Below are 14478 nucleotides of genomic sequence, written 5' to 3'. Positions count from 1 at the left end.
TCTGATTTAATGCATGTGTCCACACGGCTGCCCAGCCAATGCATCTGACCAGAAGTCATTATCTTCACTCTGGTCCCACCTGGGAAGTGCAACATGAGAAATTGTCCAAGCAGTTTGTGCCAGGTGCTGCTGCTGGAAGTAGTGGTGGCAACTTCCCTTTGCTAGAACTGGCCAAAGGCAGTACTCTTACTTAAGTTTGGGAAATTTTTTCTTCTGTAAGTACCACGGTATTTAAAACCATACTCCTGAGGCATTACACAGCTTGGATGAGGCGAGTGAAGATGTTCTGTCAGCACAGGTTTTGTTCGGCCCTTGGTCATCTAAGTCTGCAAGTATGAAATGTCTGCTGTTGAAGAAGAGGCCCAACAGAGTTTTAATGTGGAAAAAAGTATTTTTCTTTTATCAAGTAGCCTTGATATTACTTCAAAGAGGGGGGAAAAATGAAAAAAGCAGTAGAGTAAAAAGTAGGCTTCATGGCTGGTTCTTCTGGAGCTTCAGAGGGGATATTGGGGAGGATTATGTAGCACTGCCTAAAATATCTGGCTCTGGGGAAGCAATTCACTCTGTTTGGTTCTTCTTGCTCAATAAGCCTTCTGCATGCTTATTGATGGCATCCAAAAGATAAACCACACAGTTTGCTGTTTGTGTAACAGTATCAGCACAGTACAGAAGAGGTTTTGTAACAGAAGGGGATTGTAACAGAGATGCATGATTGTGGTTCTTTTGGCCTTGTTCTTCGGATGTGGTGTGGTGCTGGTTTGCTACCAAGTACTGGCCACACATAAAATACCTGTTTCCAGGTATTTTAATTTTTTTAAAATACTTTTTGAAAATTAAATTTTAAAACTAAAAGGAAAACCTTGACCTTAATGGCAGCTGTAAACTAGTGCTCGCAGGCACTTGCCTTCTAATCTTCAAACAAAATTTCCTGCCCTTTTCTGCTGGTAACAGAGATTTTATTCCTGACAACAGCTGCTGCCTATCCGAGCAGCAATCAAGCAAATTTACCAGGAGTGGTTGGAGTGCAAAGTATTCCATAAGCAGAACAGCCACGGTGGCCCTGTTCTCAGAGCTGACCCGACTGAGGGAGCCGCCACAGCTGTGGACAGCTGTGCACTTCAGCACAAGGCAGGTTTGTGCTCCCAGGGAAACCAAGTTGTCCCCGGTCCTGACCAGCTGATATCAAATGGCCGCCAGGGTGCTTCCCGGGAGAGGTGTTTTGACGTGAAGGGACTCCCTAAAGCAGCACAGGAGGCAGTTCAGCTTTCTCCTGGGTAGAATAAACCCCCTAGCAGTGCAGGAGTGTGAAAATGTGAAGGCTGTCCCTTATTTTAGCAGACATCCCAGTTCTGGAATGTGCCCCGAGGTGGCACTGCTGCCTTGCAGCACAGGGATGCACCTGAGCGTGCAGAGCAGCTCCCGGTTTTGGGGTGCCCACAGTAATGTCAGTGCAAGAGGGAGGTCTCTCCCAGACAGGAAAGCTGCAGGTAGGAGCAGCCAGGAGACAAGTCCATGGAGCAACTTGGGCTACAGCAGAACACAGTGCTGCTACAATAGGTTTTCTAACTCCACACTGCTTCCACCCAGACATGGGAAGTGTCCTCCCTGTACCATGTCATGGCTTATGAAAAATAAAGGTTTGCATTCCTGAAATCCTGGGAGTTCACTGTGTGTTTGCCCCCACGGCTGTCCTTTGAGAGTCCTGGGCATTAGCTCATGGCTCTGCTGTGTGGAAGAACAGTTCCTTGGCTTCTGGCATTCAAGCACTCAAATCCAGGAAGGCCACTCTACTCACCCATCAGCATGCCATGGTAGGCACACTTGGAAGGGTTCATACTCTGGAGTAAGCGTCCACACATTAACTCATGATAAATGTGTAACCACACCTCAAGTCCTAGAAATGAGCATGACCCTAAACTCAAAACTCAGCCCCCAACTGCATACAAAAAAGTAGGTAGGTGCTAAAACACCATTCTGGGGGCTTTCGTGCATCTGAGAAAAGAGTCTGCTTTTCCAGAGGTGGGAGCCCATAACCAAGGTCAGATCCCGAAGGCCACAGATTCTGCAGAAATGTCAATGCTGGGGTGAGTAATGTGTGTAATACCCATCCAAGACTGCCTGACTCACTGTATTGTGGGGGCAACGCACAGAAACTGTATGGAAATCGTTGTCCTGGTGAACTCAACTACTGTCTCCCCCAGAAAGCAGCCGAGGATATTTTGGTAAACTTTGTCCGAGGCAATGGCACAGAGGTAAATTATTGACATTGTTTCTCTACATACCCCTGCCACCGAGTGGGAGCAGGAAAGTCATAAACCACAAACAAGAAAAAAACAGGAATCTGTGAAGCTACCTGAACGCTTCCTTTTGAGAGGAATCTGGTGGAGAACGGGGAAAAGGGTTTGCATGATAGCTGGAGCAAATTATACTGAGGCAAAAACCAATCAGACTGTCAAAGAAGAGTAAATCTCTCCCCAGTTCCAGCCTAGCTCAGCACACTAACTCAACACTCAGTGTTGCGGGAGAGAATGCAAGCTAATGGTTGAGCAGAAAGCAGTGGATGTTCCACGCAGGCTGATTTTGATTTTGGAAAATAATTCAGGAATTAATGTAAGAGACTGGGGATGAGGAAGGCAGGGGGAGGGGGAGGTACAGGGCCGGCTGTCAACATCAGGCCAGCATAATACGGCGCCGTATGAATATGGTCTGACCAGATGGTCTAATTAAATCCTAAATGACTCGTGGGGTAAATGGTAGGCGGGTCAAAGCAAAAGCTGCTGGCTTTGTGCAGAGGGTATTTTTGCTTCCCCAGTAAAAATATTAACAGCATCCTATTGGAAAAGCGAGGTGAGGCACTGACTAGGAGAGTGCGTGCTGCTCCGGTCCCCTTCGCTAGGACACAGAAACGCTCAGAGGAGCTGAGCTGATCACTGCAGACCCACAGCCCCTCAGTTCCGGGGGGCACCGCAGTAATAACAGCGAATGTGCGGAGCCGCGCCACACACGCAGCCCCAGGCTCTACAGGATTGAAGGGAAGAGCCGCACCTTGCGGCGTCCCTGGGGGAGCAGCCGAGGGGTGCCGGGCACGTCCCCGCCGTGCGGCCCCGGAGGGCGGGCGGCCGCCATCAGCTCCCGCGGTCCCGCCCCCCGCCCGCGGAGCCCGGCCGGGATGGCGGCGGCGCGGGGCCGGGTGCTCTGTCTCTTCGACGTGGACGGGACCCTGACGCCGGCCCGGCAGGTAGCGAGGCGGGGGGGCGAGGGGCTCTGGGGGGCGAGGCCGGCGAGGCGGAGCTCGTCCCGCCGGCTGCGGCCTCACCCGCTGCTTGCCCGCCAGAAAATCGAGCCGGAGGTGGACGCGTTCCTGCGGGAGCTGCGGGAGAGGGTGCACATCGGCGTGGTGGGAGGCTCCGACTACGCCAAGATAGCCGAGCAGCTGGGAGAAGGGGACGAAGGTGAGCGCGGTGTCCCGGGGGTCACCTGTGCCCTATATCCAGCCCCGAGGCTGCCCTTGCAGCGGCTGGCCGTGCCCAGGCGGGAGCTGCTGCTCGGCTCCCCGTGTGAGGAGGGCAGGCAGGGATGCTCCAATCCATGCCGGCTCCAGCGTCAGTTTTGCACGAGCTACCTCAGAGCTCTGACAGCTTCACCCCACCCTCGCCCCCCCCAGGCAATTTTCGCCTCCCTGGTGCTCCACGGTGGGGTCCCCGCGGGTTCCTCATCGCGTTCCAATGGGGGCACGAGGTAGAGTAAGGAGTGGGAGGGCAAGGAAGCAGCAGCGCCTGCCTCCTCCACCGTGTTCTCCTTCTCCGGCATGGATGACAAGCGCCACTGGGCTCCAAGCTCTGCCTCCCACTTCGTTAGTGGAGGGAGGCCGAGAAATTCCCGGCTGAGGCTGATTGCTGAGTCGCCGGTGCTGCGTGTCTGGGTTGCAGGGGGGGCTGGAGTTAGATAACCAGTGACCACATCACCTCAGCAGCCTGGCGGTGGGGAGGGCACAGCAGAGAGCAGAGTAGCACGTACGTAGCTGACAGCCTAACACTTCTGAGCCCTTATCTTTGTCCTGCAACTGATTCAGGCCGTGACCTCAGTCAGGTCGTTTCCCCCTTCATGCGTCACCTCCCCACCCGTGAGCAGAAGATAATCTCCTCATCCACTTTGTGGAAAGCTAGCAGCATAGGATGACCAGAAGCCCTTTGCAGAGCACGGAACCTGTGGAAAGCACAGTACTAAGGAAGCAAGATGGCTCACTCAGTCCTGATGCCAGTCCTTTTTGCCCCTTTTCCCAAGCAGTAGTAATGTTTCCTCTTTTTTTTCCTCCCCTCTCAGTCATTGATAAGTTTGACTACGTCTTCGCAGAGAACGGCACAGTGCAATACAAGAATGGGCAGCTGGTCTCCAAGCAGGTATGTCCATGAGCCATGGCTCTGCTGCCCTGTGCACCATGGGGAGCCTCTTCTCCCCAGTTGCTACCTCTTCCAGGTGGGCTTCATGGAAGCCTTCAAGCATTGCCACTTGCCCTTCTCTTTCTGCAGGCCATTCAGGACCACCTGGGGGAGGAGCTGCTGCAGGATCTGATCAACTTCTGTCTCAACTACATGGCGCTGCTGAAGCTGCCCAAGAAACGGTAACAGCCCATGTGTGTGCGAGTGGAAGTCATGACACTGATTTCTGGGGAGCTGAGCTCCAGATCTGTCCTAAAAAGAGCTGATCTACAGAGCTTGTCTTGCTCCAGGTTTTATCTTAGCATCCAGAGGCACTATATCACTGAGCTGGTCAGCAAGGGCAAATCATGGATGAGTGTCTTTGAGTTCTGGAGTGTCTGCACTATGTTTTAGCACAATGCCTGCTCTTTTGCCCCCTGGGTTTTCCTCCCTGGGAAGCAGGGTGCAGCCACCGTGTGTATCTCATTTAGGACAATGGTACCAACTTGTAACTGGACAGGACATCAGGCATCACTGGTAGTATATGTTTCCAGTCAGGCAAACAATGGATCTTAGGATGGGAAGTCCAGCCCCTGAGCACACAGTTTCACACTGTTTCTAACCCACTGTTGCTGGCTGGCCCTGCTCTGCTCCCTCCCCTGTGTTCCTCTCTGCTCTTCTCCCTGAGATCCAGCAGCCAGAGGCTGAGCTGGGTTGGTGCACCTTTGCTGAAGGAAGACCAGACCAATACCAGGACAAGAAAAGGTAATCTTCCATTGGATCAGCTCATTCTGATCAGCAGAAAGAGAGAGACAGAGAAAGAACCTATGGCATAAAGGTGGAAGGAGGTAGCAGGAGGGCCTCTTTCAGGGGCAGCTTGCAGTTAAAACAGCGTGGGTGCAGGGTCAGACCTCACCTCAGACCACAGTGTCAAGAACATCTGAGCCACCCAGGGCTGTTGGGAGCAGCAGCTGTGCCCCACCCTTGCCATGGCTGATTTTTTCCCTGCTCTCCCCGTGTTTGTATAGTGAACCCAAGCAGGTGAGCCACTGGGTTGAAATGAATTTGGTAGAAGTTGCTAAATTGTGATCCAGATTAGTTGCTTAATATGAGTCTCTACGTGGCAGTAGAAGGACGAGTGAGAGGGGCTAGGATGGCCCCTTGCAATGGGACTGCTGGCAGAACAGGCCCCCAAAAGCATGGGCTGAGTCCCAGAACCCTCGGGGCTGTTTGGTTGCCTCACTGCTGTCTGGTTACCCAACAGCCTTGGTGGAGTTTCAGCTCCCAAGTAGCTTTGTGGATTTAGGCTTATGGGATTTCTAGCAAAGCAAGGAGTTTGAGTCACATCTCCTGAGTCCTGGCCTGGGCTGTGAGCTACCAAACCCTCGGTGCCACAGAGATGCTGCTCCTGGACTGCAGGCATGGCTGCCTGTGTGTCCATCCCATGATGTTCCTCGCTGTGTCAGGAGATAGGAGGGGGAGAGTTTCTCCTCCAGACTCAGGGTGGTAAGCACTTTATCACAGAGAAACAGCAGGCAGGGCTGGGAGGGACAATAAGTTCAGGGGTCTTCACCTGGACAGGGGTGGGGATCTCCCTCTCCAGCACAAGAATTTCAATCTATTTTCATGCTGGCAGGGCTGCCATCCCCTGTTGTTTCTGCCCCAGCAGTGCTGGGATAGCTGCCTGACCCCTCCATAAACAAACAGAAGTAGCTGGGTTTTTACCAGAGAGAAAAGAAGGGACCAGTTTTCTTCCAGCTCAGTTTCAGCTTTCAACCACCCCACCGAGGAAGCAGCTGAGAAGTGACCCCGGCACAAGGTGAGGGTGGCAAGCAGGAACTGGATCCTGTCTGTGCAGGCTTAGATAAGAGCTGCAGTCAAAGGTGCAGGGGTTAAAAGGAAGATAAAGACCCTGATTTGTGTCCCTTGAGGAGGCCCTGATTGCTCCTCAGCCTGCTGCTGGACATCAGCAGCGAGTTACGCTGACCTGGGCCATCCCACTGCTCCAAGGTACTGCCAGCTTCACCCAGCCCACACAGCATTTAGAGGTGCCACAGCCTCATCAGGCAGCTGGACCAGGCCAGGCAATAGCTGTCCTTGCAGTTATCACAATATTAGAAAATGTTACCTGTCATCTCCCCTAAGCTCATTGCTTCCAGCCTATCCCCAGGGCACAGAGGGACTATTTATTTCTCTTCTTTCACAGCCTCTTTTTTATAAAACTTTCAGCTCCTTGGACCTTAAATAGTTGTTGATGCCCGATCTGTGTCTGTTGTGAAGCACCCAGGAATGGGAATGGCTTCTCTCCTCCTGCATGTTCTCGCAGAGCCTCGCTAAGCAGCCATTCTCCTGGAAAGGCTGTTTTTCTCTCCCTGCCCCAGTGATCTTGTGCCTTTGCCCACCCACAGAGGGACCTTCATCGAGTTTCGCAATGGAATGTTGAACATCTCCCCCATTGGTCGCAGCTGCACCCCAGAGGAGCGAATCGAGTTCTCGGAGCTGGACAAGGTACAGGGGCCAGACCTGGGCTCACCCTCCCCTTGGCTGGTTTTGCATGACCAGGTTTTATGTGCTCCCCTCCTTCCCAAGGAGAAGGAGGGTCCAGCTTCAAGCTGTGCACTTGCAACAAGGTGGAGACAGGGCTGGGAGCCAGGAAACCCAAGAGAAGACACAGATGAATGGAAGAAACTTGATTTTGTTGGGGACTACCAATGCAAGGGGGTGGCAGGCAGGATTCCCTGTACTGTGGGAGAGCCCCAGGGAATAAGGCAGTTATTTAACAGCATTTACATCCTCATTTACAGCACCCAAAGATAGCCCAGCAGCTGTCTTCTCTCTCCCACTTCCCCAGCCCCAACAGAGCTGGAACTAACTCTGGAAAACTGGGCTTTCCAAACTGGGAGGGCCATGGCAGATCTGCTGGGCAGATCTTTAGAGGATTTGGCCCATGCTCATACCAGTTTCCACCAGGGGAAGCTTTTGTGGGGTTGAGGAATCAGCTGGTCTTTGCAAGACTTTTTAAGCAAAGCTGGAGGCTTCAGGTTATGAACTGGGCTGTGGGAAACTGAAGCAGTTATATTCCATTGCCAAGGAAGGTCTGTGATCTGCTCCTCCCGGTGGAGTGAGCTGGTGGCCTGCTTGGACACTGGGCAGGACTGGTGGAAGCTGGCCAAATGTCACGGCACTGGGGCCCAGTGCAGGTGGGGAGGGAGCAGAGTTGCCCAGCAGACAGTTTACAGTGGATTCTGGGAGCATGTCAACATCTAGTTATTCAAACCCTCTTTTCTTCCCTTTCCTCCTTATGCTCCACAGAAAGAGCGGATACGGGAGAAGTTTGTGGCAGCCTTGCAGAGGGAATTTGCTGGCAAAGGCCTGCGTTTCTCTCGAGGTGAGCAGTGAGGGCTTCCTTGGCTTTGCCTTTGTCATGTTACCCATAAAATTCTGTGGAGCAGGAATCCCAACTGTTCCCTCCAAGTGTCTGGAAAGCCTGGGAAGAGCAGAAGGAGCTTTTAGTCCTGGAGAACTGCCACAGGGGAGTCACGTTTGCATCCACAGCATCTGCATCCATGCAGAGAGTAAGCCATGCTGCAGACTTCCCTCCCTGGGAATCAGCCAGCCAGCCAGGTTTCCATCCCATGACATTATCCCTGCCTTAATCACAGCTTGTGGAGCCCAGTGCTGCCCATTGGATCTGTTCTGGCTCAAGCATCAGCAGCAGGGTGGCCAGCAGAGCCCTGGCCATGTGCACTCTTCTCTAGGAGTGAGACAGGAGCCTGATGCATGTCTTGGCTCTGGGGTTTTCTTGGGACAGTTGGCTGCAAGGGAGACATCTTTCTTCCTGGAGGAAGAACTGACAAGGGGTAAGGAGATTGCAGCTCCCTGCTACGGGCTTTTGTAGGGCCAGCCACTTCTTGGGATGGTTCTGACAGCCAGCTTACCATGGGTGGGGAGCTGAAGGAGGGGCCTGAGCAATCCTGGGTGTCTGGCCAGGACAGGGAGAAAAATGAGGGTGTGTAAATTGTGGGGATGATGCTGGAAGAGGATCCTCTGCAGAGGTTTGAGATAAGAAGGTTCCATGTGGCAGCCCAGCCAGAGGGCAAGGGGGTGGTGGGGCTGAGGCAGTGGGTCACACCCCAGGCCCTCTGATCCTCCAAGAGCTTTTCTCTGAGAGCCTTTGCTTGCCTTCAGCATCCTGCCAGGGCCATCCTGTGCTGTCCACAGCACTGGCACACCCTGTTTGTCACAGCAGAGGAAGACAAGGTCCCTGCTGCTGTGTCCCCTCAGGCGCAGGGTGTGAGAGCTGGACAATGGGCCTTTCTCCTTGGGCTTTGGGAAGCTGCCATGAGGAGCCCAGGCCTGTTGTATAAAAACATCAAGGGGAGCTGTGGGCCCCCTGCTCCTCCACAAAGGAAATGTGGGCTGTCTCAGGTCAGGCATCTGTAAAAAGGGTGTGCAGAAACGTGGCTCTTCTGCCAGGCTGGCTCTGTGTCCCTTCTCCCTGGCTGTGGAAGATTCAAGGCTCAGAGGTGGTGGGAGGTCTCCCTGCAGCCCCCCAGGCCCCTGGTCTACCTAGGGGAGTAACAGTGCTGGCTGGTTCACACTATCTCTTCTCCCTTTGATTTCTTACCCGTCCAGCTGGCATCAGGAGCCCCCTTCCTGCTGCCCAGCTCTGTTTAGAGGGCTAGAATGCAGTAAAAGCCAGTGTTTTTTACAGGTAAATGGCTTTGGATGCAAAACAAGAGTATGTCACCAAGTTTAGCCCCTGCTCTGATGCTGGATCCTGCTGCAAGCCTGGGGCCATCCCCACCCCTGAGCTCATGGGGCACTTGCTCCCATCCTTTTCACAGTGTTCTGTCCAGTTTCTCTGCTCCAAGTTGGCTCCATCCCCATCTTCTCAGGCTCCAGGGAGGCTTGGTTCAAGATCCTCAAACTAACGGGGACACTCCAAACAGCCAGGAAGGGGAGGTACATGGCATCAGGACATGCATGCTTGAAGCTGGTGTGTCAGTGCCTCTCCTTCAGTAGGAACTGGCCCCGTGATTATCTGTCTACTCACCCTCTTCCTTAGAGAGGTGGGATTATCATTTAAGAAGGAGAGTGTGGAACTCCAGGATTTCTGGTGGATATTCCAGTAGATTGCCTGGAGAGCACAAGCTGACTGGCAGGAGGTCACACGTACCAGCTCAAATCCCCGTACCTCTGGCTCTGAGTGAGACCTAAACGTACACGTGCCCTAAACTGCAGGCTTTGTTTTGGGAAGATCATGTCACCTCTCTTGGTGCTGGGACAAGGGTCTCTCTGCAGCCTGTGGACACAGTGGGGCAACTTGAGAGGATGGGGAAGGTGCTGCCTCCAAGCATCCCCAAAAGGCAGCGAAGTTCTGGGGTAAACTCTGCCTGGTCTAAGAGTAAGGGCTGGGAAGTTTGTTAACCCTTGGTGGCTGTGGATGTCCATGTCCATATACATGTTCTCTGGGAAAGCTCCCTTGCCACTGTGTGTTGGTCACATGTGACTTGGTGCCTCTCCAGATGTTGGCAACCCTCACTAAACTCTTGTGTCAAGAGGTGACAGGCCAGGGTCGTGCCCTGATTATGTCAACAGGTTCACAGTACCTCCATGGCAGGGTCCTTGATCAGTGTGCAGAGACAGCATGCAGGAGATCCCAGTCCCTGCACAGGAGGGAGCATCAGAAGAGAGGTTTTAGAAGGGCTGGAGATGCCTAGCAGGAGCCTAGGAGAGAGTTTGGTGCCAGTCTCCAAGGTCATTCTTCCCTGCTGGGACACAGAATGTGCTGGTGCTGTCTTCAAGGCGTGATCCAAAATCTCCCCCAGAAGATGCCTCTCTTGAGAAGACCCCTCTGATTCCTGCTTGCCTGCAGGGAAGCTGTGCTAATGTCACCCCAGCCATGCTGATGTCACTGCAGCCTGTTGTCATAGGAACAGCCTCTGCCACTGTCCTAGCCATGTGCCAAGAGGAGCACCAGGGCAGATCTGGTGCTTGTGGCTGCAGTTTGGGGACTCCCCCCTGACATCCAGTCCCCTCCCATCCTCATGCCCACCCCGGGGTGGGGGGACACCCTGCCAGCTCCCAGCAACACTGCCTGATGCCCTCCCTTCTCCTGGCAGGTGGCATGATCAGCTTTGACGTCTTCCCAGAGGGCTGGGACAAGCGCTACTGCCTCAATGTGCTCGACGACGAGAGATTTGACACCATCCACTTCTTTGGGAACGAGACAACCCCTGTGAGTATGTCCCACGAGCCCCACACATGGCTGCTTTCTCTCCTGCTGTGCCATCATGGGTCCTGTGGGTCCCACTGGTGCCAACACAGACCTTCAGTGGTGTGAGGGGGAAGATGTTGCCCTGTGCTGTGGGTTTGCAGTGCTCTCGTGACAGCTCTGCTGGCTTCTGGGGAAATCACCTTGGCTTCCCTGTGCTGGGAAGCAGGTTCACCTCAGCATTGCTTTCCTTGCCCCAGCACCCTTGGGAGGGCAGCAGCCACTCCTGTGGCTGGCATGACCCACAACACAAGCCCCCAGCACTTAGGAGAGGACTCCTCAACAGCAGGAACAGCTTCACCTTCCCTTGAGAGCAGTGGAGGATGATGCTTCCTTACTGCTGTAGATCAGCTTGGTCATCCACTCAGCTCTTCCCAGATGCTGGCAGCCTCTGCTCCCCAAATGTGCCCATCCCACCTTCTGCTAGCCTCTCCACAGGCAGGGCAGGGGTTAACCCAGGCTCCTGGACAAGCCTTGCTGATCTGGGACCTTCCCCATCTTTTCCATGCTCCTCCCCTGGCACTGAAGAGGGAATCGAGAGGGAGGGAGCAGAGCTCCCAGCCCAGCCCCTTCTAGGGCCATCAAAGCCCTGCCTGCCCCTGCCCACCGAGTCCCCACCTGCCCAGCTGCTGGCTCCCAGACCAGCTCCCCACGGCACAGAGCAAAATGTGGGTTCATGGATGAGCTTGTTCTGGCAAGACCCTGCTAATGCTGTCCCTGTTTTCTATTCCCCTGCAGGGAGGGAACGATTATGAAATCTATGATGATCCCCGCACTGTAGGACACAGTGTCCAGTCCCCCCAGGACACGGTCCAGCGATGCCGCGAAATCTTCTTTCCAGAAAGAGCAAACGAGTGCTGACTGCCCGGTCCCTGCAGCCCTGCCCCAGTCCCACCCTCCCCCCACCAGGAAAAGCACCTTCATTTGAGGAATCTGCTCAGGGTAGACCCAAAAAACCACTTGACAGAGCTGGTCAGGATGTAACAGTGAGTGTAGGTGGGTGGGTGGCAGGAGGGGGTCTTGGCTGAGCAGCCCCTCAGTGCTCCCTGTGGGTGGCTGGGGGTCATGGCACCAGACCCTCCTCGCCTCCAGAAAAACTTCTCTTGACAGTTCAGCTGTGGTGGGTGGTGATGCAGATGCTTTTGTGGTTAGAAAGCATTTGAAAGGGCCAAAGAGTGAGTGTGTGTCTGTCCTGCGGCTCCCTCTGCTCTTCTCTCCTTTTCCACTCGGTTTCTCTTAACACTTGTGCATGAGGGAACATGTGGCTCACCTTCCTCTCCCCCTTGCACCTTGGCCAGAGAGGCTGGGGCTGCTGAGGCTCGAGGCATTCACCAGAGCTCCTCTGAGGGAGGAGGCCAGGAAGGCTGTTTGCTGCAAGCCTGTGGTAGGAAGGAGTAGCTGAGATCCCAGCTTGTTGCACCATTGTGCTTTCTGATGTCACCATGTCCTTCCCCTCAGTGCCACAGTGTGCCAGTCCCTCCCTGCAGATGACCTGGGAACGATAGCTTTGACATGACTGGGCTGCTGCTCTGAACTTTGCTCGGGTGCATGAAGAAACCAGTTCTTCTCTTTTGCTTACAAAAAACACCTAGAGTTTATTCTCTATATTATTCTCTATTTTCAAGTCAGACCTTGCCCGTCACAGGTGAAGGATCCTGGCGCTTCATGCTATGGAACAGTTTGGGGTAGAAGGCTTTCCACTGGTCTTCCTGCTCCTGTGTCCATTGGGCATCACAGAATTGTTAGGGTTGGAAGGGACCTCTGGAAATCATCTAGTCCAGCCCTCCTGCCAAGGCAGGGTCACCCTGAGCAGGTGACAGGAATGTGTCCAGGTGGGTTTTGAATGTCTCCAGAAAGGGCAGCTCCCCAGTTGTCCTGGGCACTCCCTGTTCCAGTGCTCTGCCACCCTCAACATAAAGAAGTTCTTCCTCATGTTGAGGTGGAGCTTCATGTGTTTTAGTTTATGGCCATTGCTCATTATTGTGTTGGTGGGCACCACCAAAGAGAATCTGGCACCATCCACTTGGCATCTGCCTTTAAAATATTTATATACATAAATGAGATCCTCTCTCAGTCTTCTTTCTCTAGATTAAACAGACCCAGCTCTCACAGTCTCTCCTCATAAGAGAGATGTGTCCTTATAAAACCTTACCCAGGGCATTTGTAACAGACCAAGTCCCCTTCCCTTCCCAGTGCTCAGCTTTCCAGAGCTCAGCTTTCTCTCAGCTGCCAGGGACATTTTCTGCAGGGGCCAACACCAGCCATACTTGGTACCTGAAGGTACCAGCTCAGCAGTGCCCTCCAAGCTTGCTCTTCCCCCCATCTCATCCCACACACTCAGTTTACAAGCTCACCTTTAGGGAGACAGGATGTCCAGTGCAATTGTCATATGTCCTGTTCCTCTCCCTGTATCTTTGTGGGTTGCAAGCCCACATCTCTCCTTCAGCCTTTGACCTTCTCCCTCACATTGTCCTTTTATTCCTAGCATCTGCATTGTGGTGTGTGGCCACAATGGTGACACATGTCCTGACCTGGTGCCCAAAAGGAGCTCAGGGATCCCCGCCAGGGAGATGTCCTGCTTGTAGCTCCCCAGGGTACACAGATCTGGTGTTTGTGGACCTGGAGAATGTTGCAGGTTCCTACAAACTCTCCCTCATTGTTCCCCAGGAGTCTTTCTCACCCCATCCCTGATGGTATGGCACTGCCCCGTGTCTTGGTCCTGTTTTCTCTGCCCTTTTTCTTCTGTTCCTAGTTTCCTCATCATGGCCCTCCATTTTCCACTGGCAGCTGGACTGCAGAGAGAAGTTCCTCAGCTGGCAACCGCCACCTACGCAAGGCACCACCATCCTCCTCAGGCGAGAGACACTGGTGCTTTTAGGCTCCCACAGGAGCCATGGGCAGAGTCCCTGGTGGCCCTTGGCACTGCTGCCTGGCCCCAGGAGCAGGGATACTGCATGACCTGTGCTGCTGGGGTGCTGTCTCCTCCACCTGACTGCACCTCCTAACTACAACACATCAGATCTCTGATGCAGCGCATTTGCATGAGCACAGCAGTCTGCCCAGCATCCAGAAATCCCCAGCAAATCCACAAACTCCTCTTTCTACCCAGAGAAGATTTCTGTGTGGGAGAAGAGGACCTGTTGGAGAAGCTTGTATGCAGGATACCCTTTGCACAGGTCACGGGTTTTGGCCCTCCACTGCAGCCTTCGTGGTGGAATTGTGTTTTGTGATTCCTTCCTCTCTGTTTCACTGTGGATCAGGTTATGTGTGAGTCTTGGGGAGTTTAATTTTTCCTGTAAGTCTATTCATAGCCAGCAGGACCTCTAGAGAGCTTAGTGATGAGTGAAGAGCAGGGTCTGGCCCTAATGGCATGGGGCACTGTGGTGGCCTTGGGGGCTGAGGTGACTTGCACCTTTGAAGGGAAAGGCATTTCATGCCTGTCCCTGAGACCCCTTTGCTGTGATGCTCCTCTCGTGGTGGGTGCCCACAGCGTAAGTGGAGGTTTCTCCCCATGGATGTGAGCGAGCAGACGTGGTGGGCCCCATGCCTGGGACTGCCTTGTTGTATGGATCCATATCAGTGTGAGATGGGCAGTTCCTGTCTGGCTGATGACAACTGTTAAATGAGAAATTTATTTAATTACACAGATATGTATATTAAAAAAATTAAAATCAATCCTATTAAAGCCACAACACGCAGCAGTTGGAGGCAGTGTGTGCTTTGTGCTGGGCTGTGCGGGGTGAAAGGCAGCAGGCAGGACACGCTTCAAGGTCCCCACAGCAG

At 53.5% G+C, this 14478-nt stretch overlaps 1 protein-coding gene across 3 annotated transcripts; it reads left to right on the top strand.

Moving 5' to 3' along the window:
• Positions 1-38: 38 nt before the first annotated feature.
• On the top strand, positions 39-14396 carry PMM1 (phosphomannomutase 1). 3 transcript variants are annotated; one of them, XM_086885752.1, is made up of 9 exons: positions 39-103; positions 1405-1424; positions 3330-3452; positions 4324-4400; positions 4530-4621; positions 6827-6926; positions 7731-7806; positions 10544-10659; positions 11434-14396. In XM_086885752.1, exons 1-9 carry the CDS (start codon positions 39-41, stop codon positions 11554-11556), a joined length of 792 nt encoding a protein of 263 aa, XP_086741878.1. In that variant the 3' UTR covers positions 11557-14396. The 3 variants fall into 3 exon arrangements, with proteins under 3 accessions (XP_086741878.1, XP_086741876.1, XP_086741877.1); XM_086885750.1 differs by lacking the exons at positions 39-103; positions 1405-1424 and adding an exon at positions 3112-3238 and having other exon boundaries at positions 3335-3452; XM_086885751.1 differs by lacking the exons at positions 39-103; positions 1405-1424 and adding an exon at positions 3127-3238 and having other exon boundaries at positions 3335-3452; positions 6800-6926.
• Positions 14397-14478: the final 82 nt, after the last annotated feature.

This window comes from Cyanistes caeruleus, chromosome 4 (assembly GCF_971803275.1).
Source record: "Cyanistes caeruleus chromosome 4, bCyaCae1.hap1.1, whole genome shotgun sequence".
NCBI lineage: Eukaryota > Metazoa > Chordata > Aves > Passeriformes > Paridae > Cyanistes > Cyanistes caeruleus.
Note: the sequence above shows the minus strand (reverse complement) of the source record. Positions and strands in the feature narration are given on the sequence as shown.